Consider the following 25,550-nt stretch of genomic DNA (forward strand, 5'->3'; position numbering starts at 1 on the left):
AAATCTGATCCTCCAAAAGGTGTTTTGGACTGTGGGTGAGCATGAATGTAGCAGCTGTGGAGGAAGCCACATGATCCTGGGAAGACTTGGCTGCTGTAAGATGTTGCAGACTGGTGCTACATTTAATGGCATATTAAACGCACTAGTACCAGTGTGCAAAACCTTTTGATTCAAACCCTACTGAATTTGAAAGCGGACTGTGCCTGGCTGTGAAACACTGAGCATTTAGAAGTGTTTCAGAATTAGAACTAGTCTGAGTTGAAAAGTTTTGCACATCACATTTTAATATACCTTAAAATACCAATGGCTGGGAAGCAGCAGTAAGAAAGGACAATCACCCTCTTTGGGATGCTTGCAAGTTTCCAGGCCGGATCTGTTTGGCCACCATGGGAAGCGAAAAACTGGACTTGACAGGCCTTTGCCTGATCCAGCAGGGATCTTCTTACATTCTTCTATGATACGTGCTCTCATATCACAGACCAATACTACAAGGCTACATTACCCACAACTTGTCTTGCAGCTGGGTGGGCAGTTTACTGGCTAGACATGGTCCACTAGTCCTATTGTTGTAGCCTACAGAACCCCACCCCCCAAACCCTGCAACCAAAACTGGTCAGTGAAATGCCCTTTTTTGCCTCTACACTTTTGTTTAATATGACTTAGGCTACAAAACAGGTTCCTCTAATGGTAAGTGAGAATGACCTTGGGAGACAGGGCAAAGAGATGTAACCAAGGAAATGGACAGTTAAAAGGCAGCTGAGCCCACAGCAGGAATGTGGAAGGGGCAAGAGCTCAGAAGAGACCCTCCCTAGTTTCTTGGGCTATAAAGGAGATGGTGGGAGAGATGTAATTTCAGACTTGCAAAATTCTATTAATGTAGCTTTACAATACAGTAGAATAAGCTCATCTGGTCTTGTTCCCTGTCTGGTCTACCTCGTAAGGCTGACATCAATCTTGCAAGTCTGAAATTGCATCTGTCCCCCTGTCTCTTTTACAGCCCAAGAAACTAGGGAGGGTCCTTTCTGAGCTTCTTGCCCCCTCCCACATTACTGCTGCAGGCTCAGCTGCCTTTTATCTGATCCCTCTGTTGGTACAGTCTGTTTGCCCTGTCTTCCATGGTCATTCTCACATACCATTACAATACATACTATACCTATTATCTCTCTCACTCCTTAAAAAATAAAGGAGCTGATATCACTGCATGGTCACAATGCCTCCCACCCCCCACTGCCCTTTGAGGTCAAAGAGTGAGGCTACAGCTAAATAACTACCCTCCATCATACAGTAATATGAAAAACAACTATTACATCATCTTGTACTACCATTGCATTAAAACAGAACTGTGGCACTTAAAAAGCAAAGAGATAAATTCCTTATTCATATGTACATACTGCTCTCAATTCTCTTTTTTAGATGGCTTTCTAAGGAGCAATGCTTCTCCTCCTGTCTAGGATGCCACTGTATCTGTGTTGGAACAGGCCCTCCCTTTGGAGTATATGCCTGATGGTTAAGATTGTGAAAGAAGCCTTTCTGAATACTTGGGAGGACAAGCACCCCAACTCTTTAAATCAGCCACATCACTTTCTTTCAGGCTGCCACATGAGCCCCAAACCAGATATAGCTACTTTAATGAGTCACCTTAAGGCAGCCACGTCTTCTGAACTTCTCTGAAGCATGTATAGACCTACTCGATACTGAGTTCCAATGGCTGATGGAAAATTATTGTAGCTTTTGAAAACAAAGATAAATGGTCACCCGTCCTTTGGCTGTGTAAGCCCCTTCGTCTATTAAAGTGCTTGCTTACTTACTTATAAGATTTATATGCTGCTCCAATCAGTACTGATTCTGAACAGCTCACATACCCTGCTTTTGTAAATAAGGTTAAAATATACAATATCTATAATATAATACAAAGTTTAGTGCCAGAGATAAAGTAACTCTACTTCAATTAGACCCCTCCAAATTACAAGAGGGAACAGCTCCCAATGCTTCCACATCTAAGGAACACTTAAACAGTTTATTGGTTGAGAAGTTTGCCTTCCATGAATGTAAGTTTTTAAACATCTTTCTTTCAAGTAATTTAAAAACTGGAGCATCTGTGTGGACAATAACCTCAATTCCTACACAGGAACAGAAGTACTTGTCTAATTTTTTTTTCTTTTCTTTTTAGGACTGAAAATACAAAACCTTGCTCCTAACCCTGTCCCAGAAGAGTTGGGAATGGTTTTGTGTGCAGTTGTATGGAGAAAGGAAACATCAGTTGAGTTTCAGGTTAAATATACATTTTATGGTTTTTTTTTCCTATAAAACATAGGAGATAAAATTGCATTCCTGAATCTAAATTCATCCCTGCAATATCCAGAAATCCTTGTCCACATGAAAATACATTCTTGTGAGAATTTCCTCAACTTTGGGTCACATCTGACTACTACTGGCAGAGAAGAATTCATACCATAATGCCACATAACAAGATATATATTCTAATAAGTTCTTGGAAAGAATTCAGCGTGAACGGCAGTGTTCCATCTGTATCCCCATAGTGTGATTATCTCAATAAATAGTAGTCCAATTCATGGGTTATCCAGCTTAATGCAAGGGTGAGATTCAATCAGGAGATTACAGCACTTCTGCCTATGCGACAAATGGAGGGAGCCAGCCTCACCCTTTGCAAAACCTACCAACCGACTGGCATACAACACAAAGTGCTTAATACACTGTCTCCGTCTGCATGAAATGTTCTAACATGTCAAAGAGGCTGTTGGAGATTTGGAGGCTCACGTTTTCGCTGGTCAGGGACGAGAAGCCTTCTCTCTGCAGGATTTCATGGCAATGTTTACAAACATTTGGAACCAGCTGTAAGATACACAGAAGACAATACATATTATTAGCTCATGCAGAGGTACATTTCTCCTATGCAGTTGTCTTTAATTCAGCTACTTGGATATCCAGGTATCCAACACTAAGAAAAGATGTTTAGGGATGAGACTCTCTGAGAGAATTGCAAAAAGAAAATCAAAACGGTTTCACTGTCAGTGCCTCCCCTGTTTAGAAATGGGAGGGCCCAGAAAAAAAGACAGAGGTCAGTTTTCCCGATTAGCTACAGCTTAACCTCAGATATTCTGGGATTACAACTCCCCAATAGGAGGATATTTGGCGGACGAGAGAGTGGAGACTCCAAGAATGCAAGACAGCAGCTTGTGTGTTCCAGAATGAATGAATGAATAAATTTGAGTAATTTCTCCTTCCAGGAGGAACAAATAAATGAGTGATGCACAACTGAACAAGGAATGTTCATCAGCAAATGTGATTAGATAAAGAACAGGCTTAGGATTTAGTTCCCTTTCCTACCATGGACGGAAGGTATCCTTAGCTGGGTTGCATCTTCCACTCACTCCAGCAACAAAACCTAAATACTCTCATCTAGTCCTAGGAAGCAGCAGAGAGCTTTTAAAAAAGAGACTGAGGACCATGTTGATGCTCTGCAAATGCCATTCAGGAGCATTGATGGAGAAGATGCTCAAGGTGGCTATGCTCCTTGTAGAGTGGGCTGCAATGTCCACCAGGGTAGCAACAGGCTGGACCTTCCAGCAATGGGCTAAACAAGCTTGCATCCACCTAGTGATTGAGATCTTGCAGAGGGCAGAAACTTGTGGAAAGGGGATAAAGCAATTAAGAGACTAGCATTATGTTCCTAAGCAGAGTCTGATGGCTTTTGGGACACCAGGTTATATATATACTGTATATGCCAGTTATATATGTAACTGGTACAGCTGCACCTACAAAGAATCTGTACACACAGAAACCTGGTGTCTACAAAATATTTACAGAGACCCTAAAGAATATTTCCCTGGCGAATAAAACTGTCAGTGTTACAGATACCCCATTTTTCAGAGAAGAATTTGGTGTGCACTGAAGGGAAGGTGCAAAAGGGTAGCACACCAGGATTTTTAGAAAAGAAACCTGGGAACAGGAAAGAGGGGACAGTGAGGTTTGATGTGTGGACATGCAGAAATTGAGAGTCCCTTGGATCCTGAAAATATGGATAACCTGACATTTTAATATGTTGGGTCACTGACACTGATTCATTTCTATTTGCAAAAAGGCTGACATCTGAGGAACTGAAATCAATGTGGCAAGAATCCCTTTCTTTACCTGGTGTGCCTTCTGTCCCTGGAGCAATCTTGTAAATCCAACTGGAAGGAGACTGTGCCATAATCTATAGTCTGTAAGGCTTGATGCTCAAATCAGCTGTAGCAAGCTCAGATCTAAATGAAGCTGTACTTTCTGGCTGAAGAAATCTGATCTGGAGGGGATTGTATTTGTCCTCTTGCACCCTCCAAAGCAGCTTTTGGAGACACAGTCTCAAATGCTGCACAGTTTTAGTTCTTAGGGCTCATCCACACAGCCACTTTGCCATGCTTTCCCCCCATCCAGGCATCGAGGAAATCATGCTGGGGTGGCAACAGACTGAAGTCCACTATTGTGATCCTTTGAAGAAAGAAATCACCTTGAACAATATTCAGTATGTTTGCTGACACTGATATTCTTACCTTCACCAAGATCAGTCTGGACTCCTTGGGTTTGGAAGTAGAAAATTGCTGTCCAAAGCACAGATAAATGGTATAGTCAGGAGATGAGCCTCTTCGACCATCACGGAATTCAACCAGCTCTGTTAAAGAGAAAGGTCCATGAGTCATAGCTATGTATGCTAACATAGGGATTCATGAATAGAAAAACAGGTTTTTTTGTATTTTCTATAAATACAACTAAACCTAAGGATGTTTTCATTGTGTCAGTAAAAAGAAACCTGGAATCTTTTGGTCATCAATAACCCATTAACCAAGCCTTCCAGAGCTGGTTTACAGGTTATGGGGATCTTCTGACCTCTCTCTCTCAAGATGCCATCATAAAATCTTCTGGCCCAATCCATATTTCAAGTGTTTTTCCCAGTTACAAGCATACTGTTACTAGCAGGGTAGGAAAGAATGCAATGAAGCAGTTTCCCCATATAATACCTCCGACATAATACCCATGGCTAACATCTAAGTCAAAACCAGCCAATCCACATTGTGGTTCAGCATGCCACATACTGAAGCCAGATACTACTTATTTGGTGTGCCAAAAAGAAGTTCCATCTTCTTGTACCATAAGATGGCAACTGGGGTCATAGCTTATTACAGCAGCTTGTACTGGTCTAAGACCGTAATAAGTTATGAAAAAAAAAAAAGTACAGCAGCTGCTTTTTGTACAGAATGTCCTAGGTTCAATCCCTGTCATCTACAAATTAGGCTTGAAAAAATGCCTGATGGAAGTCCTGAGGAGCTTTTGCCAAACTACATTGAGAATACTTGCACAGCTGTGCAGGTACACCCTTCTGCCCCCTGCTTGAGTCCAACTGCCTTGTGATCGCCGAGTAAAGCCTTTTCCAATCATCTCCCTCTTCCTGCTATTATAACTGCTGCAGCCCTTGCCTGAAAGACCCAAGACAGTATGTCCTTGATAAGAAACTAGAATATTTGGCACTGTAGCTTCTATCCTTAGAGGACTCTGTCTTCAAAGACTAAAGAAAGACTACTGTCTTCACTAAGCCTTATGAGACAACAGTTTTTAAGGACATAAAACAGTGATAGCATAGCTATAACAATTCTAAGCAGAAGATGGCTGGGAAAGATTTTAATTAGCTTTAATTATTTCAACACAGATGTCACAGCCCCTGATCTGAACACTCAGTGCTGCACAAGGCCCTTTCCATTGTCTGCCTCTGTGCTAGATCCTCACCTTGAAAGAACTGTTCATAGTTGAATATTTCAGTTTCAACATTCCTTTGCAGCAATTTACATGGAGGGTCCTGAGACTGATTGTCCAGCTCCTTAGAGAATGCACAGAAGACCTTACAAAGGCCAAGTCGCTTGGCCCAGATCTTCCTGTTTTTCTGATATAACAATAAACTTGCAGTTTGTAGTGCAGTCAAGGTATGCTGAACTTGCTTCTGATCTGTCAGCACCTCTGGGTTTGGAAACTGTATGATCTGTGCATTGTGCGGGTTGTCACAGGTCTGCTGGTTATAGGTGAACATGCAGCTGTTTACTTCTGCTTTGTACTGCAGCTTATCACGGTAGTAGATAGAGACCTCTATGGTAAATGGGTCAGCTTCTGAAAGAGGCAAGATTACACAGTGTAGTGGAAGGAGGCTCAGTATCCCTGTCCACAAAGTCTTGCAGGCTGACTAAGCATAAGCGGAAAACAGGGAAGATGGAAAAAGGGTTTTGGGAAGGAACAGGCAGATAACGATCACATATCTGATTCAGACATTCTCCTCAGCTAGATAAAATAGGTTAACAAGAGCATCTTGGCGGAAAAGGGAAAGGGATATTTTACAAAGGATTTTGCAATGAATCTATTGGCAAAAGTGGAAATCATAAAATTCTTAAATATTTAGAGGTCTGCCTAAAAGTTGAGGACAGCCCACTTTTGCCAGGAAGAAGCCCAAGGGACATAAAATAGAGACATTCCAGATACACAAACCCAAAAGTTAATATTTTTCACTGGGATTACAACTGTGAAAAGTAGTCACATTTTAAAGCAGATGTTTTGCTTTCAACTTTCTAATACCTGCCTGATGTACATTCTTTATAAACTAAAGGCAGGTAATCTATACTATCTCATGATAAGGAGGGTTTGGTCAATTCTTCCTTCTTTCCAATTAAAAGGTGTGTGTGTGTGTGTGTGTGTGTGTGTATAATATATATTTTAGCTGTTGCTGCTCAGATACTTTTATTAGTTGCCCTCATAAGCCCACAAAGAATCCCTTCACTGACCTACAGGGTCCTGAGAAGGAACATTATGGATGGCTGGTTCATCTGTTGGGAGGGCAGCTGAAGGTGCAAATACACTCTGTTCCATCATGGCTTGCTGGTTTGCTGTAAATGGATAGCCATTCCTCATTTCATTATTCATCACTCCATTTTCCTGAGGCTCTTCATTCAGATAAATGTTATTGACAAAACAGCTGGCACTGTAGACAGCTTCTTCTAATATGGAGGAGAAACACCTTGAATATTCTCAAATCAAAAGCCACAAGTATTATATTTTAGCCACTGAGCCACCTTTACCCATGTCTACTTCTTGCTCAATGAAAGCAAAACCTTTGTTTAACTGGGGGAAGACCAGGGTGACATGTCAAAATCAAAGAGAGCTTGGGGGATAAGCAGCTGAGCAATGGAGGTATTGGCTGGCAGCTAAAAGTCCTACAATGGCCACAATGGGTTAGACACCTCTCGTGGCTGATGCAAACGGATGGTGTACTGTTCATTTCTATCCAGAATAATGTTGGCTGGTAAACTTAAGATGGACTATGCAACTGACACTAATTAGAATTTATGTACCACTGGGTGAGACTGGGAGAACACTCGCTAAAGCGTTCAAAGGACAACCCTGGAAAGAAGAGCAATGAAGGAGAAAGACGACTTTAAGGTTTGGCTAGGGTTGGCAAAGGTCTGCCTGTCAAAGAATCAATCAATCAATCAATCAATCAATCAGCCAGTCACCTATCTTCTCTTCAGTCAGGGAGAGTAAATGGGACAATGCCAGTTAATTAAGCAAGTCCCTTCTTTAGATCTGAAGTGGTAAATAAGAATGGTAAACAGATCCAGAGTGGCCAATCGGAAGTAGAGTCCAGGGGCTGGGGTAGGGGGAATACACACATTAGGAACACACATATGTTAGGCATGTATCATACTGTGTACAGATTTGCTTACTTAGAATGGTTTTGGAACAAATGCAGATCTAGAGGGAAAAATCCTTGTCTGGTACTTTTATTGTAGACCGTGTCAAGCTATCAAGTCAAGAGGTGGGAAAACGCCTACTAAGAAGTCATGATGCAGGTGAAAAGGTGGGACAGCTTGTATTTCCCTATACGGCTTGCCTTATCCAAACCACTTACTTCTGACTGTGTTAATGAATAAAATAAGAGAAAAATAAGGTAAATTGTGTGATCTTGCCCTATTGCCATCACATCTTGAACCCATTACTGTGTGTCTCCAGTGATGACAGCCATTCCCTGCATTGCTGAACAGAACAACTTAATAACAAGGTGCCTCTGCCCCTTGGTTGTTGTTTTTTTTTGGTCATAACTAACTAGTTTTCTAATTCCCTATGATGGATAGGTTTCCTCTCCAAGCATGGAGTGTTTAATTGGGAGTAAGGAGACCGCCAAGTAAGCTCTCACTTTCTGCTGGACAAGCAATTAGCCTGGACTTTCTTTTAGTCCTCCCCCACCTTTAATAAGCTTGCAAAATCTGGGCAAATGGAATTAGGAAGAGGGGAACTATCTTTTGATAGTGCAAATAGGAATTTAAGCCAGCACACTGATCCAGTTTAAGGAAAGTTTATTAAAGAAGAAAGTAAAAATAGGGTAGTAGAGTAAACCACCAAAATTTTTTAATAAGAAATAACCAAAATCCTGCAATCAGGAAACAAGGCTACCTAGAGTTTCCACTAAGGCAACTGCCCTAGCCCAATAGATCTATTTCCTGGGTTCAGCAGCTTTCTCTATTTATAATATCTCAATCAGGCAAGATGATGCACAACATAAACTGATTCTTCAGTGCAGTGATGGATGGTATTAAGACCAATAAGTTCCTCCCTGACAACAGGGAAGCACTATGGACGAGTTCCTATTCCAAAATATTAAATTCCTAGTCTTAAGAAATTATCTAACTTTCATGCTCAGAAATTAAATCCCATATTCAGAAAATAATCTAGGTCAAGAGTGGGCAACCTGCAACCATCATTGCCTTTTTTTTACAGTCTTGACCATACCCTGAGAATACACTGCTAGTCTGCCACCATATTGTACGACAGCAATTTCTAGTGTATTTTTGTTGTGAAATTAAATACAATAGGTGCGTTAAACCTCTGGTAGCTTTAACACAACTGTAAAAATGGATCCATGCCTGCCCCAAATTAAAACAGAGGCAATCCCTTTGTCTCTGTTTTAATTTAATCCCGCTTGAAATCCCACCCCCACTTATATCATAGCACCATTTACCCACTGCAGCTCACAGGCCTTGGCCTGAAAAGCAGGACCCATCTCTTTTCTGGGCATTAGACTGACGAAAGATGCTCAAATACCAGGAACACTCCCAGCTAACCAAAACTCTATGCCTGAAAGTCCAATGAAGATCAGAGGTAGAAAAAAATGAAGCTGAGGTGGGGGAAGTAGATGGCAATAGAAAGAGTTCATAACTTCATTCTGATCATACAAAAGTACACAGCAATTAAAGGTAATTCCAGTCCAATAAAAAAATGTGGCATCCACCACGTTCAAGAATGCCCAAATTAAAACCATCACATGTTGGGGGGAATATTTTACCCAATCTCTATTGCTATTACAGTAGCTTTGCATAACCTCCAGGTGGTCCCTACAAGCTCTTGGGGTTTATGTATGAATGTGTACATGTAGGCATGCAGGTAAGAAGGAAAAGGTGTGCATGTGCAAGCACTAATTGGTAAATCTTCTATCCTGGGCTGCTGTCCCATCTATGTCTTTGCTCCAATAGAAATAATCTAGTTCTAAAGAACAGTAGCAAACCTCAGATTGACTATGTGGTTTCCTCATTAGAACAGACTCCTGATTGACTGAGTTCCAGTGTTTCTGGTGGAAGCAAATTCTCCCTTGAATGTTATATAGTTGATTTTCATCCAAAACACAAATGCTTTGATAGATGCATGTTTGAGGAATTATGGGAATAACAGCCTGTTTGAGTTCACACACTGTGCTAAGTTACAATCTGGTTCAGTCTGTTGTGGTTTAGCATGAAGTGTAACCTTAGTCTAATCTTTCTTGCTTAAGAATTATTAATTGTCCCCTGGGCAGAAACTTCACATAGTGATACTTCAACTTGCTCTTTTCTTACATAGTGCTCCATTTGGGTTGAATTCAACTAGGTAGGCTGCAGAATACTTTACTCACCCAATTGGTTAAATTGATTTGTACCAGGAAAGTTTTGTTGAGCATGTGATACTGGAAAAGCAATGGTTGACTGGGAAATCTCATTTGTTGTGTTTGCAGGTAGCCACTGGGGTCCTACTTGATAACAGTTATTTGCCACAGGTTCAACCACTACTCCATTCCCTATAGGTAAGCAGCCATTTTGGTTGACCTGAGGGATTTCACAGGAACTTTGTTCATACAAAATAGCATTCCCTGGAATAGAAAAGAATAAAACAAGGTAACTAGCAGGAAGAATCTACAGTCTTTATAACAGATACGAACAAAAGATAATAAAGAGAGTTTTGTAGGTAACCCCTCTTAATACACTTTCTCTAGCCACTGGCCTTCTCCATAACACTGCCTTTGTTTCTTTGGATACAAACCTAGCATGGAGACATTACATGCCTAATGTAATGGAGCTGAAGAGACAACCCAGAACTCACGAGTTTAAGCAATTGGCACAAGAACACTTCACTGAGTGAGCAAACAGCTGTTTGGCAGGGGAGGTCAAGGGGGAGCCACTTATTTTGATCCTTTCTTTTCCCTTCAGTTCAGACTAGTCCTCACCCAGAGATGCAGATAAGGAAGACATGTAAGAGAATTTGGCTAGGAAAATTGGAAGGAAAAGCTCCAAGCAATATGTGAGGGATCCATCATCGAGATCGGCAAAGTATGTGCTATATTTGTCTTCCTGCTTGACATAGTAGAGGGAATAGGGAATGGCCTTGAAAGATAGGAGGAACAGCCATTTCCAAGGCAATGATATGCAGCCAAGGACTCAAGTCAAGAAAGAAGAACACAAAGGCAGACGCAGGAGGCCAAGGTGGGGACTCAGGATTTCCAAAGAAACTACAACGAAGAGGCCAATAGCTGGTGTCACTCAAAACCTCAGTTGTTTTTCCATCAGTGCACAGAATACGGGAAACAGAGAGAACTAGAGATTCTAACTCAGGAAGACATGTATGACGTGATCACTGAAACCTGGTGGGATAAGACTCAGAATTGGCCCTAAGTACCAGGCGGCTACGATTTCTTCAGAAGGAACTAATTCAGGAGAAAGAGTGGGGCATGTTGCACAATATACAAAGAAAAAAATATACTGCCACAAAAATTCAGGAATTAGAACATGGAAATCCTGTTGAGATTATCTGGGTAAGAATCAGAGGAGAGAGAAGTAAAAGTAATATGACCATGGGTTTTTTTTACAGACGATCTGGGCAGGCAGAAGATACAGATGAGGATCTTCTGTATCAGATGACCAGTCTTTTGAAGAGTTATGCAATAAGAATAATGGGGGATTTCAGTTTTCGGGATATCTGCTAGGAATCTAACTCTGCCAAGAATCAGAGGTCCAAATATTTATATCATGTTGACAACTTCATTTCTCAGAAGGTGGAAGAAAAAGCAAGGGGGCTATCCTCAACTTAATCCTCATCAATATGAAAGAACTGGCTCAAGAAGTGAAGGTAACTGGTGCCTTGGAGGCAAGCAAATATGTTATCGTTGAATTTGTGATAATCAGGGTAGGAGGCATGTCAGTAGAGAGGATTCTGAGGAGAGGTAGATTGTATCGCTGGTCTTCAAAAAGTGTCCAGGAAGAATGAGAAATCCCATGAACAAGGTCCTGAAGGCGCAATTGCAGACTATTTATTTATTTATTTATTTCTCACATTTCTTCACCACCCACCTTGCCAAACTGACTCTCACAAGATGGAAAAATTGGGGGAATCTAAAGAGGCCAGTGTGGATATATGAAGAGGAGTTTAAAATGCCAAAGAGGAAAAGAAACAGCATGTCCAGGAAAAAGAAGAAAAGCAACATAACCAAAGGATACAAGGTAGTCTCCAGAAATTGTAGAAATACAAAGGTTAATGCTCAGAATGTCCTGATGCTTGCAAAGCACATATACAAAACACACCCACACACACCCTTTTCTGGGCACGTTCAAAAAGGGGAAGAGAAGACCTGGGGAACTACAGACTTGTCAGCTTGGCATCTATACTGGGCAAGGTCTTCAAACAGATTACCAAGCAGCATCTTTCTGATCATTCACATAGACATGCTACAATTAACAGGAGCCAGCTTGAGTTTGTCACAAACCAATTGTACCAGACATCTTATCTTTGTTATAGAATGGTTAGCATAGCTTATCAGGGGAATGTTATAAACCTAGTGTACCTGAACTTCATCAAGGCTTTTGATAAAATGATTCATGATATGCTACTTAACAAAATGCTAAAGAAGATACCACTGTTGGATGGAACCAGGGCCAGGCAACTTAGAGCCCAGAACAGAATCCTGTAGCACTCCACTCAATAGTTAATCTGAAGCTATTCGCGAGCCTTCTTTGGCTGTGATCATTCATATGATTCTGACTCACAGTTGGCTGAATGATCCACCCAAAGAGGGCTCGCTAATGGCTTCAGATTAACTTGGAGGGAGTACTGAGTGGAGTACCACAAGATTCTGTTCTGGGCCCTATGTTGTTCAACATTTTTATTAATAACTTGGAGGATGGAATTAAGGGGACATTTTTCAAGTTTGCAGATGACACAAAGATCAGAGGGGTGTCTAATACTTTTGAGGAGAGAAGATGATCCAAAAAGATCTAGACAGTGGGGTGAAATAAATGGAAGAGAATTTAACAGGAAAAATACACACTTCTGCAAACAAGCAGGACAAATATAAGGCACAAGTACAGGATGGGGAAGACCTGGTTTGGCAGTAGTCCATGCGAAAGGCATCTAGGTGTCCTTGTTGGCCATAAGTTAAACAAGAGCCAGCAGGGTGATACAGGTGCTAAATAGGCAAGTGCTGTCTTGGGGTATATTAATAGGATCATAGAAAGTAATCGTTCCACTCTACTCTGCCCTGGTCAGTTTCTATTTGGAGTATTGTGCCCAGCTCCACTCACCACAGTTCAAAAAGGACAGTCATTCATCAGAGCAAGTTCAGGGAAAGGCTACCAAGATGGTGAAGAGTCTGGAAACCAAACCCGTTAAGGAATTATTAAAGGGCCTGGGTATGTTTACTGTACAGAAAAAACAGCTGATACGATAGCAGTCTTTAAACATCTGAAGGGCTGTCATCCAGAAGAAGCAGGATATGATAGCAGTTGCTCCAGATAATGGGACCAGAACTAATAGCTAATACTAGAAGAAACATGGTTCAGGCTAAACATCAGGAGGAACTTCCTAACTGAACTGTCAGAAGTTACAATAGGTTGCTACATGGCTTGGTGAGTTCTCCTGAACTACAGGCCTTCATCCAGAGGTTGGAAAGACATCTGTCAGAGATGCTCTAGTGCATCCTGTACTGAACAGGGAGTTGGACTAGATGAACTCCAAGGTCCTTTCCAGTTCCATGATTTTGTGATACATTTTTTGAAGTCCATGTTTAGACCTACCTATAGGGTTACTGGAATCTGTAGTTACTGTTGGGGCCCACGAGACCTGCTGCATTTCAGTTAGATTCAGTTGGGACTGCTGAATAATCCATTCAAGCGCATCATCACCGGTCTGGTAGAAATTTCCTGCTGCACTCTCATTTGGCACTGCAGCACCTACATATGCATTAATATCCATTGTTAACAAGGTCTTTGCACTGGCATGCTATGGGATAAACTCGTTTAGCCTATTGACCTTATCGACATTAAATATAAAACTCAGCATCAATTATGCAGAGATTTTTGGGGAATCTCTGCTATCTACACCATTGGATTGCACTAGTTGCTAACTGTGTGCACATGAGCATTAATGAAGGGACAGCCAACAGCAAACACATAAGATCAATTGTGCATTTGGGCACAGGAAGCCCACAGTGTCAGAGCACAGTATTATCTCAGTTCAGTGAGGCATCTGATCATCAAAACTTTAGGTGAGGCAGATGCGGTTTAAAAGGATAACCCCAACCCTTCTGTATTTTTTGAATGAGCCCTTGCAATTATCATTTCTGACCTCAAATTCAGTCCCAGTTCCCAAAATGCCATTAAAAACCACAAATATTTTAAAGGTTAAGGAAAGCCTAGCGTAACAAACACCAAAGCCCCCCAAAGCCCAAAGAAATTAAGGAGGCGTTGTCGTCTTAAACTCCAGCAATATGGAGGCCATCCAGACCTTAGGGGATGAAGTGTTTCAAAGGGGTGGGGCAGCCAGAGGAAGCCCCTGCCCGTTTGACCTTCTGAGGGGAAGAGGGGTGAAGCATCATATCCTGAGCTGATGACTCAGGACAAGCATGCTCAGTTTGGAGAAGATGGCCCCATTGGTGGCATGGACCCAGTCTCACAGGGCTCTCTGCCATTCCACATCTAGCTCAAAACCAGCCCTTTGAACTGGACATGGAAATGCACTGGCAACCAATGCAGTGCCCAGGAAACCCTACTGGAACAGCTGTCACCTATCAGGAAGTAAGCTGCCTGTTGTACCAGCTGAGGTTTCTGGGTAGTCTTCAAAGGCAGCCTCCAGCACAACATACTACAGTAACTTCTTTTGGGGATAATGAGGCCATGAGCGACGGTTGCCAAAGCCTCCTGTTCCAGAAAGGGCCTCAACTGGCACACAAGCAAAACTGCCTAAAGCTCTTCTAGCCTTGGGCTCCCCTTACTGATCAAGCAGAAACTGTGAATTTAAGAGGACCCCTAAGTCATGGACCTGCTCCTTTAGGAGACTGCATCCCATTCAAGGCCAGAGATAGGGCTGCTGCCAACCTGCACAAAGAGCAACTCCCATCTTGACAGGATGCAGTTTCAACCCACTTCATCCCATCCTGTCCCTTATTGTCTCCAGACATCAGGTAAGAACACCCACTGCATCTCCTGCCTGGCCCAGGGTGGAGATCTATAACTGGATATCATCAGCATAATGATTGCTTACTGCAAAAAGAAGGGCCTCAGCCAGGTGTTTCATGTAGATATTAAACAATATGAGGGAGATACGTGAGCCCTATGGAACCCCAAGGACAAGCATCCAGGAGCTCAATCGCTCATCCCCACTACAGCCAACTGAAACCACAGGGAGGAAGCAACCGGGTACACAATAGTGCCCTCAATTCCCATACATTGCAGGGGGTCCAAAAGAATACCATGGCTGATAGCACTGAATGCTTCTACGAAATTCAACAGGGCCAGGAGGGCTGCACTCATGCCATCCAGGTCCCAATAAAAATCATCCACCAGAGTGACCAGTGCAGCTTCAGTCCCACAATCCGAAGTCTGAAATCTGACCAAAAAGGGATTTTATCTAAATTTGCTCATTCCAGGATTCTTTGCAACTGCAGCTATACCAAAACCTTCGCTAACAAGTGATCCAATACAGCTGGACTGAGATAGCCTCTTCAGGAGTTATCAATAAAGTGCAATGGTCAGGTTTTCATCATGGCCAGACACTGTTCTGTAAAGTAATAGATTAAGCCTAAAAAACACACTTTGAATTAAAAGCTCCCCCCGCTCTTCATTTTCACATCAATAATTCAATAATGGGCATTATTAGATGTAACTGGCAGCCCAAATTCCTATTCCTTAATTTAGAAATCCAAGTGTAAATTTTAATAATTAAAAAAAACAAAAAACCAGTTCAGGATATGTTTTTACTATTTCACAGGCATAAAGGTGCCTGCAACTGTGGTTCCAGCTGAAGCATGGCCCTGAAAATGGGCACATTAATACCTGTCATTATCAAAAATGTTTCATCCCAGTTTAGGAAGATGATCAAAGCCTCTACCCCAACCAACACTTGTAGCAATAAATGAGCACCCACAACCTCTGTCACCTTACCTGGCATTCCACTTTCCAGTGTCAGGGTTTGAAAAGCAGCATCTATCTCCAGCTGTGAACCAGACAAAAGGTTTTGTCACACATACTGAGAAATGCCTTGTGAAAATGTTCATTACCTGCCAATCAACCTTTCTTGATGGTACATTTAAAGCTTACCCTAGGATACTGCCATATTTTTCAGTAATCAATTCTCTCTCAACTTAAAACAACACAAATGCTACCTCAGGTCTTCCAAATTATATTACATGCATATTATGCAGGAGGGATGCAACAGTCATTGCTGTCAAAGCTGCAGGCTTAAAAGTCTGTAGCTCATACCTCCAATTTAAATGTATGGGTCAGATTGTTCACTTCCATTAGACAGGAAACTGTTGTGTATTCTTTTCCATGAACAAGTAAAAGGGAGAGCAAAAGCAGCGTAGGCCCTCCTTGACAATGTTAGTAAATTAGGAATTTATGACAGATCCTGCTATGACAGTTCAATAGTACATCTACTCTTCACATGCAGAGAGCCTCAAATTCCAACCCTATTATGTCCGGAAGGGTGAAAAAAGACTCGTCTAATTTTGCACACAGATGGTGCCAGTCCATGTCAACAATACTTGATCCAAAGGATCAGGAGACTGACTTAGCATAAGGCAACTTCTATATTACTTGGGGTTTCTAGATATTCTTCCTACCCAGGCACTGAACATCTCCAGATTAATTAATTAAAATTCATTGGCAGCCCAACTTCAGTGGACTCTGCGTGGCATACAGAACTAGAGAAAACATAAAAACAGCTGAAAACATTAAATCAGCCAGGCACCCCAGACTAAAATAATCTAATAAACACCAAAATCAACAAAATGATTGCATTGTGTGTCTTTGATAGCATGTTCTGGTACCAAAATGTAATGTATCTTCCATCAAAAAGAATGCGGTAGAGAAACATTTAAATCAAGCTTCTGGGCATTATAGGTTTTATATTCTTATTACAAACTTGGTTAAAACAAGAGCAACTTTTGGCCTCACACCTGAACATTATCTCAGTTTGAGCATCGGTAGATGGAAGTCATCTGGAAAATTCTTGGATGAAAGTTCCCTGAACAACTAACAAGGATCAAGGATGTTTCCAATTTTACATGCCTAAAAAGGTAATTGGATGTTTACATTTACTCAGTTGTGTAAGGCCTTCCAATAATGAGATACTAATATAATTTGCTAGTGTTTTACAACTGAAGAAAAAAATCTTGGGACATGTGAAAACCCCATCTTAAGCTATCAAACAATTCCAGCACGGGAAGGCAAAGGAACAGCACCTCACAAGCCTTGAACGCTTCTGTGAGAATATGTTGCACATACTTCACTTGCCTTGAAACAGACCAAACGTATATGATAAAATAGACAAACAGCAGCATCTCTCTGACTTTGAATGATCTTAAAAAGCTAAGCAAGGTTGCGCCTGGTTAATATTTAGATGGTGGATCATTGAGAAATATTAGGGCTGTAGGCTAGACAGAAAGATATATCAGGAAATGTGCTTGACTCCAAGACTTCACCTCTATCCTGTATTCCTTTGTTGCTTCCCATTTTAAGTAAGTTTCACAAAGTAACCTCTGAATCAGAAGTAAATTTTCAGCCAACCCGAAATACTTCATTTATAAATAAGTTGATCGTCTAGATGCTGCTTCTCTAGAGACAGGGGTTTTTCCAATCCTGTAAATATCCTCATAATCTTTGTATCCATATGCTTTTCAATTTTGTCAGCAAGGATTATTTGTTACGAATTCCTTCAGTGATTTTCCATACAATAAGCTATCTTTGTTGACCAATTCCAAACTTCATGTTTCAGTAGTTCCACTGCCCTCTCAAATCTAGCTATCCCAGCAAGTGCTACAGATCTGTACCTGTGGTAGGCATGTAGATTGGTGCCGAGCTGGACATTCTTCACCGTATGGACTGAAATGTGATGGTTCAGCTTCACAGTCACTCCCATTATCTTAAAGAGAGGACAGCGGCAAAAACAGAAATTGAGAATTTAATGTTTTATTTATTAAGAATTAAATTCAATATTTACACACTGAACATAAGCTATACTGAGTCATGAGTAATACCACCTAGTATTCCGCTTACTGGTAATATATTGGACTTCGTTCTCTAACTCTTACTAGGTTTGGGTGTTTTATTAATGTTTTTTGAGTCAAGAAAATATGTTGTACAATTCTAATTTCTCTCTTGTGGTTGGATTCACATCAGCCAAACTACTACTACTTTTCCAACGTGCTTGGTAGTAATTGTTAGCCTCACTCAGTAGTGCTTATGCTTAGCTTTTAACAGCTGATGGCAAAACTGCACAATCCTGTGTGCACTTCAAAAACCATACTTCCCCCTCAGAAGTATCAACTCCAAGCTCACTGATTTGGATTCCACAATCCTGACACATGCCACAGCTCCCATCCCTGGGACAAGAGGAGTGTTCCTAATAAACAAGATGCAGGGCTTCCACCATCTCCCCCATTTATGGACGTGTGGAGACACTTTTCACATCAATGCTGAAGGATGGGTGGCAAGGGTGGAATATGGGATAGTGTGAATAGGGAAAACTCATGTATGATCTCATGAGGGGAAGCTACAGACAATACCATACCTCTCCCTGTTACTCCCCCCGCCCCAAATTTCTTCAAAATAATTCTAATGATTTTATAAGGTTATTCTTATACTGGTCTATGACAGTGATAAAGAATAGTTTGATATAAGATTATCCAGTCAGTCAGTCAGCCAAAGTTTATTTCGGTCAAAGACCAGTACAGAACAAGACAATTAGCAAACTGTTTAAAAGTAAAAATAAAAGGGGACCAAATATAAAACACAAGTGAAGGAATAATAGATTATTATCAGTCTTAGAATTTTAGCTCTATGTCTTAGTTTTAGACAAATAACACTCTGTTTCTTGGTTCTAGAGACACAGTTTACATTAGTAATAGTGATAATAATATTCTGTATTATTCCTTTAGCATGTGTTTATATTCAGTCCTCCTTTTACTTTTAATCAGTCTGTTAATTGTTTTGTTCTATGCTGGTCCTCCAGTCAATAAACTTGGACCGACCGATTATAAGACTATCCAATTCAGTGTAGAGTAGGGAAGAAACTATGCAATTATAGCTCTAATCACCAACTCCAGGACTGCATGTAGAATAGTTCCCTTATAAAAAAAACACTGGATTTAAAGCAAAAAAGCCCTACAGAGAGCCCTACAACAAGCCTTTTGCCATATAGTCTTTTTGTCCTGAATAGGAATCTCCAATTAACTATAGTTACCAGCTTTGGAACAAGGCAAGTTATTAACTTGGTTTACTCTCTTGGTTCATTCCAGTCCTGATCATTGTAATTTCTTAATTCACACTTACTAAACTGATACACACTTGTTGAACATTGGCTAATAATTGGCAATCCTTGTTCAGAAATCCAGTCCTGCACCACTGCAAATTTTAGATATGGGAGGGTTCTAGAAGATCAAAGTCCTTTAAGATGCAGTTGCCAGCCCATGATATATACAGACATTGTTATAGCAATTCAATAAATTCCCCAAGATAAGGCTTTGCAAAGTTAGCTTGGGATAATATGGATATCCACCATTTATTTTTAAATGATACCCTTTCAAAATTCCAGACTCTCCTCACTTTTCTCATTATTTCCTATATATAGGAAATTACATCTCTTTCTATGCTATTTGGCTAAAAAAAAAAAAAAAAAAGACAACGGAGCAACTCCTACAAAGTTGAACTACAAATCCCTATTATTCTTACTTGTACCAGAAGGGAGGTTAGTTGTTGATTCAGTTTTTGGCTTCAGGGGGATGATTCTGTACTTGTGAAAGTCAGGTTCATTTGACACCAGTTCTTCAAATCTCTTTGTACTGTTCATGGCACAGCGGAAGTTGATTTTCCATTTACTAGGAGCTGATATATCTTCATTATATTTTTTGCTAAACATAGCCCATGCCTTTCCACATGAAAACACAAGAAATAAAGAAATGAAAATGTAAGAAGATACTTCTCCATTTAGAGAAAAGTCAGGTCCCACCTTTCCCAATTCCTTTATCCAACTAATCAGGAATTGAGCAATCAGAATCCAATAAAAAAACTAATATCCCAAAACTTGGTAAAAGGTAAAGGCATTCCAAAGGGTCAACTAGAGTTGTTATTTCATTGTGTAGTTTGCTCATGTGCAGCCTTTCCCAATTTAGTGCCCCTTCAGATGTGTGTTAGAGCTGTTCTCAGAAATGCAAGTATCCAACATCAGGAGAATGCCACATTGGGGAAGACTACTCTTGTGCAACTAACTTTTCTTTAAGAAGTAACTGGGAGATGGTAAACCAGATGAGAACCGCACCATGGGGAGATGTGGCGGTAAGAACTTGCACATTTTGTACCTGTTACTGTCTCAAAGGAATCGCACACACTGAGAGGGATGCCAGCTACTCAGAATGGGAGCAAAGTTTCCACTGGTGCCAGTAAGAGCTCTTCTCCCATTACAGATAACAGGCGTGTGCTTGTGGGGGATTCCGAGCAAAGCTACATGAGAACAAAGATTAAAGTCCCTCATTACTCAGAGGTGGTCTTCATTAAACCATCAGGCATTGTGCAGCTACTCCCACCCTTTCTCCATCATAAATGAAAGGAAAAATATGCAGAAACAGTGGAAAATCTGCAAGAGCAATCTACAACGGAAGTGTCAATTTACGGAGCCCCTATAACTTCTTAAGGTCGCATAATGAAAAGTCCTCAACAGAAACTGCCCTTAATTTCCAAGTCAAGTTTCTCACAAAAATTCTTTGGGATTCGTGACATTACTTAGATCCGTCCACAAGCGTTTAGTAATCTATCACCTAAAAGAACAATGGCACGCTATTCATATTGAGGGATGTTTGAGTAAAAATAGATTCTTCACTTATATAGCAAAGAGCTTTCAGAAAAATTGCTGTGTTGGTCTCTTTCAGCATCAGTGAATAGGCCAAACCTGTGAAAGCTTGTATCATGATCCATTTAAAATATTAGAAGCTTGTAATGGTTACAGAAAAGAGTATACCCTTTGGCATGGCAAGCACACATGTATAATCGTTCTGAGCAGGTGTTCATACCCTGAAAATCTCATAATCATCTGCCACAAGAGTCTTCTTTGAAATATGTTTCCAAGGGATACGAAAGGTTGTGTGGTTCCTATCTGTCCAGTCCAATCCCTTGTATCTTCGACTGTTGATCTGTTCAATCAGCCAGTCAAAAAACCCAACCTTTTTTGGGCCCCTGAGTAAGCAAAGAGAAGAACTTTACTTCTTGAAAACTGAAGCCAAAAATTGCAACAAGAGCAGTGACTGTAAATCCACATGCAGGGTGGTCTCCAAACTTCAGGCAAAACAACAGTTAAGAAAAAGAAATGCAGTTTTCATAATAGTGTTTTCCAATAAAGATGCCAGAACAAAGTCCTTCTTCCCTGAACTTCACAAAAATGCATTTTTTCCATGTTATAGTCTGATTGGATCATTCCATTAAAGGTCTCCCTCAAACCAAGCTTACCTCCTGGTGATGCAACAGACCAATCTATTGTTCTCTTGGTAACAATACAGAAGTGGTCTGTCAGGGACTACTCTGGAATGTTTTTCAACCTGCTTATCTAGTTTAAAGCTCTGGAATTTCCTGGTGTTCTCTCATCCACATACTAAACAGGCACAGCTTTGCTAAACTTTTTCAAGGTCAGCCAAGGTTAGCTAAATTCTGCCATCTATCATTTCCTTACCCTGATCCTTAATCTAAGGTTGAGAAGTATCAACAGACTAACACGGCAGGTCACAACTGTTAGATGCCAAGTTTACTTTGAAGCTGTACTTGAACTCATGGTTTACCTTGTGGATGTTATTTGCCTTCCTGGAAAATTTAACGACTGGCCGATTGCAGTGAGTGAGTGAGTTTGCTGATCGAAGAGGGATAGATCATTATTTTCCTTCTATTTGTCTGCTAACTGAATTTCTACCGACACAGTGGAATTGGGCACTGTCCTTCTCTGAAGCCCTCATAGACACCAAACTGCTGAAGTACTGGCGGATCCACTGCTCTTAGCAGCTTGCTGGGCCAAAATCAATTCTTACATAATTTTTGTTTTTAATCCGTTCAGTCGTGTCCGATTCTTGGAGACTGCTTGGACAAGTCCCTGCAGTTTTCTTGGCAAGGTTTTTTGGAAGTGGTTTGCCCTTGGGCTGAGAGAGAAGGGCTGGCCCAAGGTCACCCAGCTGGCTTTGTGCCTAAGGCAGGACTAGAACTCACAGTCTCCCGGTTTCTAGTCCAGTGCCGTAACACCAAACTGGTTCTCCTTATCTAAATACACACATGCAGATATGCATAGGCTAAAAGCCTAGCAGCTTTGCTGATCTGACATGAGAGAGCTGTGCAGAAATGAATGGGATGTTCACTGAGCAACTGTCAGCAATTAGGAAGAAACTGTTTTTTCCTGAGCTAGTCTGGCAGTCACCCTACTATCCCAGGGAGAGACACACTTGATTTAAGGAAGTGTTGACAGCATTGTACACTGTTGTGCGCTCCAAATCACCTTCTCCCCTTTAAAGCCAGCTGGGTGACCTTGGGCCAGTCACTCTCAGCCCAACCCACCTCACAGGTTTGTTCTTGTGGGGAAAAGAGGAGGAGGAAGGAGTACTAGGTATGTTCGCCGCCTTGAGTTATTTATAGAAATAATAAAGGTGGGATAACAAACAAACAAATAAATAAATAATAACGCCAAATGGCTGCAGAGCCCTAGCACATACCCAGCAGTGAAACTGGATTTAGATAGGTGGCAAATCATTGTTTTCTATATGAATAACTCCACCAGAAATAACACAGACAGTAACTTAGAATGTTATACTGTACTAACTACATCAGTGCAGAATTATGGCTGCTGTAGATTCCCCCCCCCCCGCAATGCTCATTATCTAGCCCTTTTATTGGCCTGAAACCCAACATTTCCAACTGCTACATAGAAGCACAAATTTCTGTTTGGAGGTTGTGGGGCCACATTTTAAAGTATCTGCTTGCTATGATGCAGCCTTCCCCAATCTAGTGTCATTATTGGACTACAACCGCCACCAATGACCTGACAGGAAAGCAATACCATTAGGGCCAGTGGGAGCTGTAATCCAAGCTATTTGGAAGGCACTAGGTTAGAGAAGGTTGTCCTATGTATATTATGACCCTCAGATTCACCTAAAATATAATGGGCACAAACAGTATCTGTAGGGGAGGGCAAATGATTAAATATGCATCTTGGTACAAGTGATGTGACTTGCATCCAACCTAGGGGTGTACATACAAAACATCAAGGTATATTAGACACCTATGCTAAAATATCAACTTGGCTCACAAGTTTACAGTATGTTGTGTCCACTTTCTGCCAGCGTTCTGCCTAGAGGTCAGCACACAGTTGTAAAAACTACTGTTTCGTTATTTGCAGACGTTGGTGCGCAAAGTTGGAATTCTAAGCACACTTACAAGGAAGAAAACACTCTCTCTCTCAATGCAATTTAGGTCAAAAGCTCTTATTCGCAGAAAAGAGAAGAGCCTGCCTTTATTGACAGTTTTGTCCTACTATTCACTAGCTGAAAGGTACTGTGCAAGAATCATTGTAAGGATACACAAACCCAGTTCTTCCCCACACCCCATAAACTTTTATTTATTTATACAATTCTACCGCAGGAGCACTCACCCCTTATTTGCTGATGTTGCCATTGAGTAGCTGTCAACTGAAATACAAAAGAATTCTCACTTTCTTACACTGAGCAACTTGTGGATTAATGGAAGAACCCCTCCAAGAAGAACCTGTTCCAAAATAACAACCAGACAACATGATCCATGTTAATTACAGTTTTATGAACTTTCATGACATGTGTAAAATATGGCTTCATAGCCAGGTAGGCTTCAAAGTCAGCTCCCACATTACATTCTAAACATTTATTTTATAATACTCTGGGTTGTTTACAGTAATAAGTTTAAAAATACAGAAGTCAATCACTTCAAACCTGAATTCAGCAATAAATGTATGTCGCAGTAACGTGGCAGCCCATTCAAAATAAGCCAACAAAAACTGTAACATCATCCACCAAAAGCCCAGTTAAGTAATACGATCTTTTTTGCCTTGTGAAAGACCAAGAAGAGACTGCAAAGTGTAGCTCTGACTGCAGGATGCTTCAAAACCTGGGGCTACCCCAGAGGAAGACTGTCTTTGGGCCTATATCCTTCTGATCTCACACAGGGACAGCACTCTAAGCCTTCACTCCATTCACACACATATATGCCAGGTAAATTCCACCTGCACGAGACAGTCCCTGATACTGCTCCATAATAATCCTCCTGCAGCGGCATTGTTTTTATTGAGCCTTGATGCAGCTTTGAGTTTTTGTTTTAATGAATTTGTTTTTATTTTGTCCACTGCCCAGAGTTTGTTGGAGAAATGGGCAGCCACATAAATTGGATAAATAAATGAAACTTGGCATATATCACATAATGGCAAGTTCACTGAGCTAACTATTACTAAGACAGATTGGACTCTTTCAATGATCGCATTCCTCCCAGAAAGTGCTCAGTCACAATTTCAACAAAGCTGCAAGTATACTCTAGCTTGGGCCACACGGTCTGCAGAAAAGCCACTACGCCTGTTCCAGATGGAACAGAGAAATCGAACTCATTGTCGTTGCCGGTACTGGTCATGATTCCTGTCCTCTCTTCCACATATATCAGCCTTCTCTAACCATCCAGATATTTTGAGTCCCCAATTCCCAGAATTCCTAGCCAGCCTCTGTCAGAAGGAAGCAGTTTTCCAATGATAGGTACAGAGTTCTGGAGTTTCAAACAGGGACTTGGGTTTAGAGAGAGTGTCAAATTAGGGGGGCTCCAAACTATGTTGAGGTGAATTGGACTTTGCATTAAACAAGGGTCTAACCCAATTCATCAGATTTATGTGGCCCTAATCTAAAATATTCCACCCTTAAACCTTGAATGATTGTCATCCCTCAGCCAAAACATTCCAATCCCACACAATGTATATGAACACATCCCTCAAGTCCTTTTCAAAAGCTGACATTTCTTCCTCTGCTTAAGGGCTCATCAGCCAAACTGTGTGTGCTTTTAGATGTTTCAGTCTGCCTGATCATCAGAATCATTGCTGCCAGATGTTCTCTTGGAGATTTCCAGGGGTAGCAGGTGATGAGGATTCAGACATAGATTTCATTTTGCGTAGGACTTGGAAGATGACTTGCTTGAAACTTACCTTGATGTCATTTTAATATGTGGCAAAGACCTCTTTTAAAAAAAATTCCCCGCCTTTAATAAATATGAAATGCTAATTAGGACAATTTCGTGCTATTTTTAGGTTTAGATTGTCTTGACTGTATTGCAAGTTTTATTTCCTCAGACTGAAAGCTGATCTGGAAAAAGTTGCAGAAGGGCACACTATAAATATTTAAAGTAATGAATGAATGAACAAAACCTGCCTCAAATAGATGGAAATTTGTCTTTGGTAAGATGACAAGATATTTGTATTCTCTACTAGAAATATTAATAAAAAGGTTTTGCAACCCCTCACAATCTTTCTACACCATCACCCAACCCTACCTTATCATGTTACTCCAGAACAAATCTGTGGACCAAAATTCAGCCTCTTATATTCTGTGCTTGAGGATTACAGCAGCAGGCCTTTTGCTTTAAGACCGTGTTCTCAACCTTGGCAACTTTAAGATGTGTGGGCTTTAACTCCCAGAATTC

At 40.9% G+C, this 25,550-nt stretch overlaps 1 protein-coding gene across 1 annotated transcript; it reads right to left on the reverse strand.

Moving 5' to 3' along the window:
• Positions 1 to 2,526: 2,526 nt before the first annotated feature.
• Positions 2,527 to 23,590, reverse strand: IRF7 (interferon regulatory factor 7). Its single transcript, XM_063289288.1, has 11 exons — positions 23,497 to 23,590; positions 20,888 to 21,050; positions 19,554 to 19,749; positions 17,654 to 17,745; positions 15,765 to 15,816; positions 13,401 to 13,556; positions 9,974 to 10,207; positions 6,819 to 7,031; positions 5,779 to 6,153; positions 4,551 to 4,669; positions 2,527 to 2,853 (listed from the first exon to the last, which is right to left on the reverse strand). The coding sequence occupies exons 1-11, from the start codon at positions 23,517 to 23,519 to the stop codon at positions 2,707 to 2,709; spliced, it is 1,770 nt and encodes a 589-aa protein (XP_063145358.1). The 5' UTR covers positions 23,520 to 23,590; the 3' UTR covers positions 2,527 to 2,706.
• Between the last annotated feature and the right edge of the window lie 1,960 nt (positions 23,591 to 25,550).

Source organism: Candoia aspera, chromosome 1, assembly GCF_035149785.1.
Source record: "Candoia aspera isolate rCanAsp1 chromosome 1, rCanAsp1.hap2, whole genome shotgun sequence".
Lineage (NCBI taxonomy): Eukaryota > Metazoa > Chordata > Lepidosauria > Squamata > Boidae > Candoia > Candoia aspera.

What these genes read in the sequence shown, in the direction of transcription:
- IRF7 (XM_063289288.1), bottom strand. Translation starts at nt 23,519, where the DNA reads ATGGCAACATCAGCAAATAAGGG. An exon ending in GCAACATCAGCAAATAAGGG is followed by an intron (nt 21,051 to 23,496) that starts GTGAGTGCTCCT and finishes TTGCTTACTCAG; the next exon opens with GGGCCCAAAAAAGGTTGGGT. An exon ending in CTATGAACAGTTCTTTCAAG is followed by an intron (nt 4,670 to 5,778) that starts GTGAGGATCTAG and finishes TCTCTTTAACAG; the next exon opens with AGCTGGTTGAATTCCGTGAT.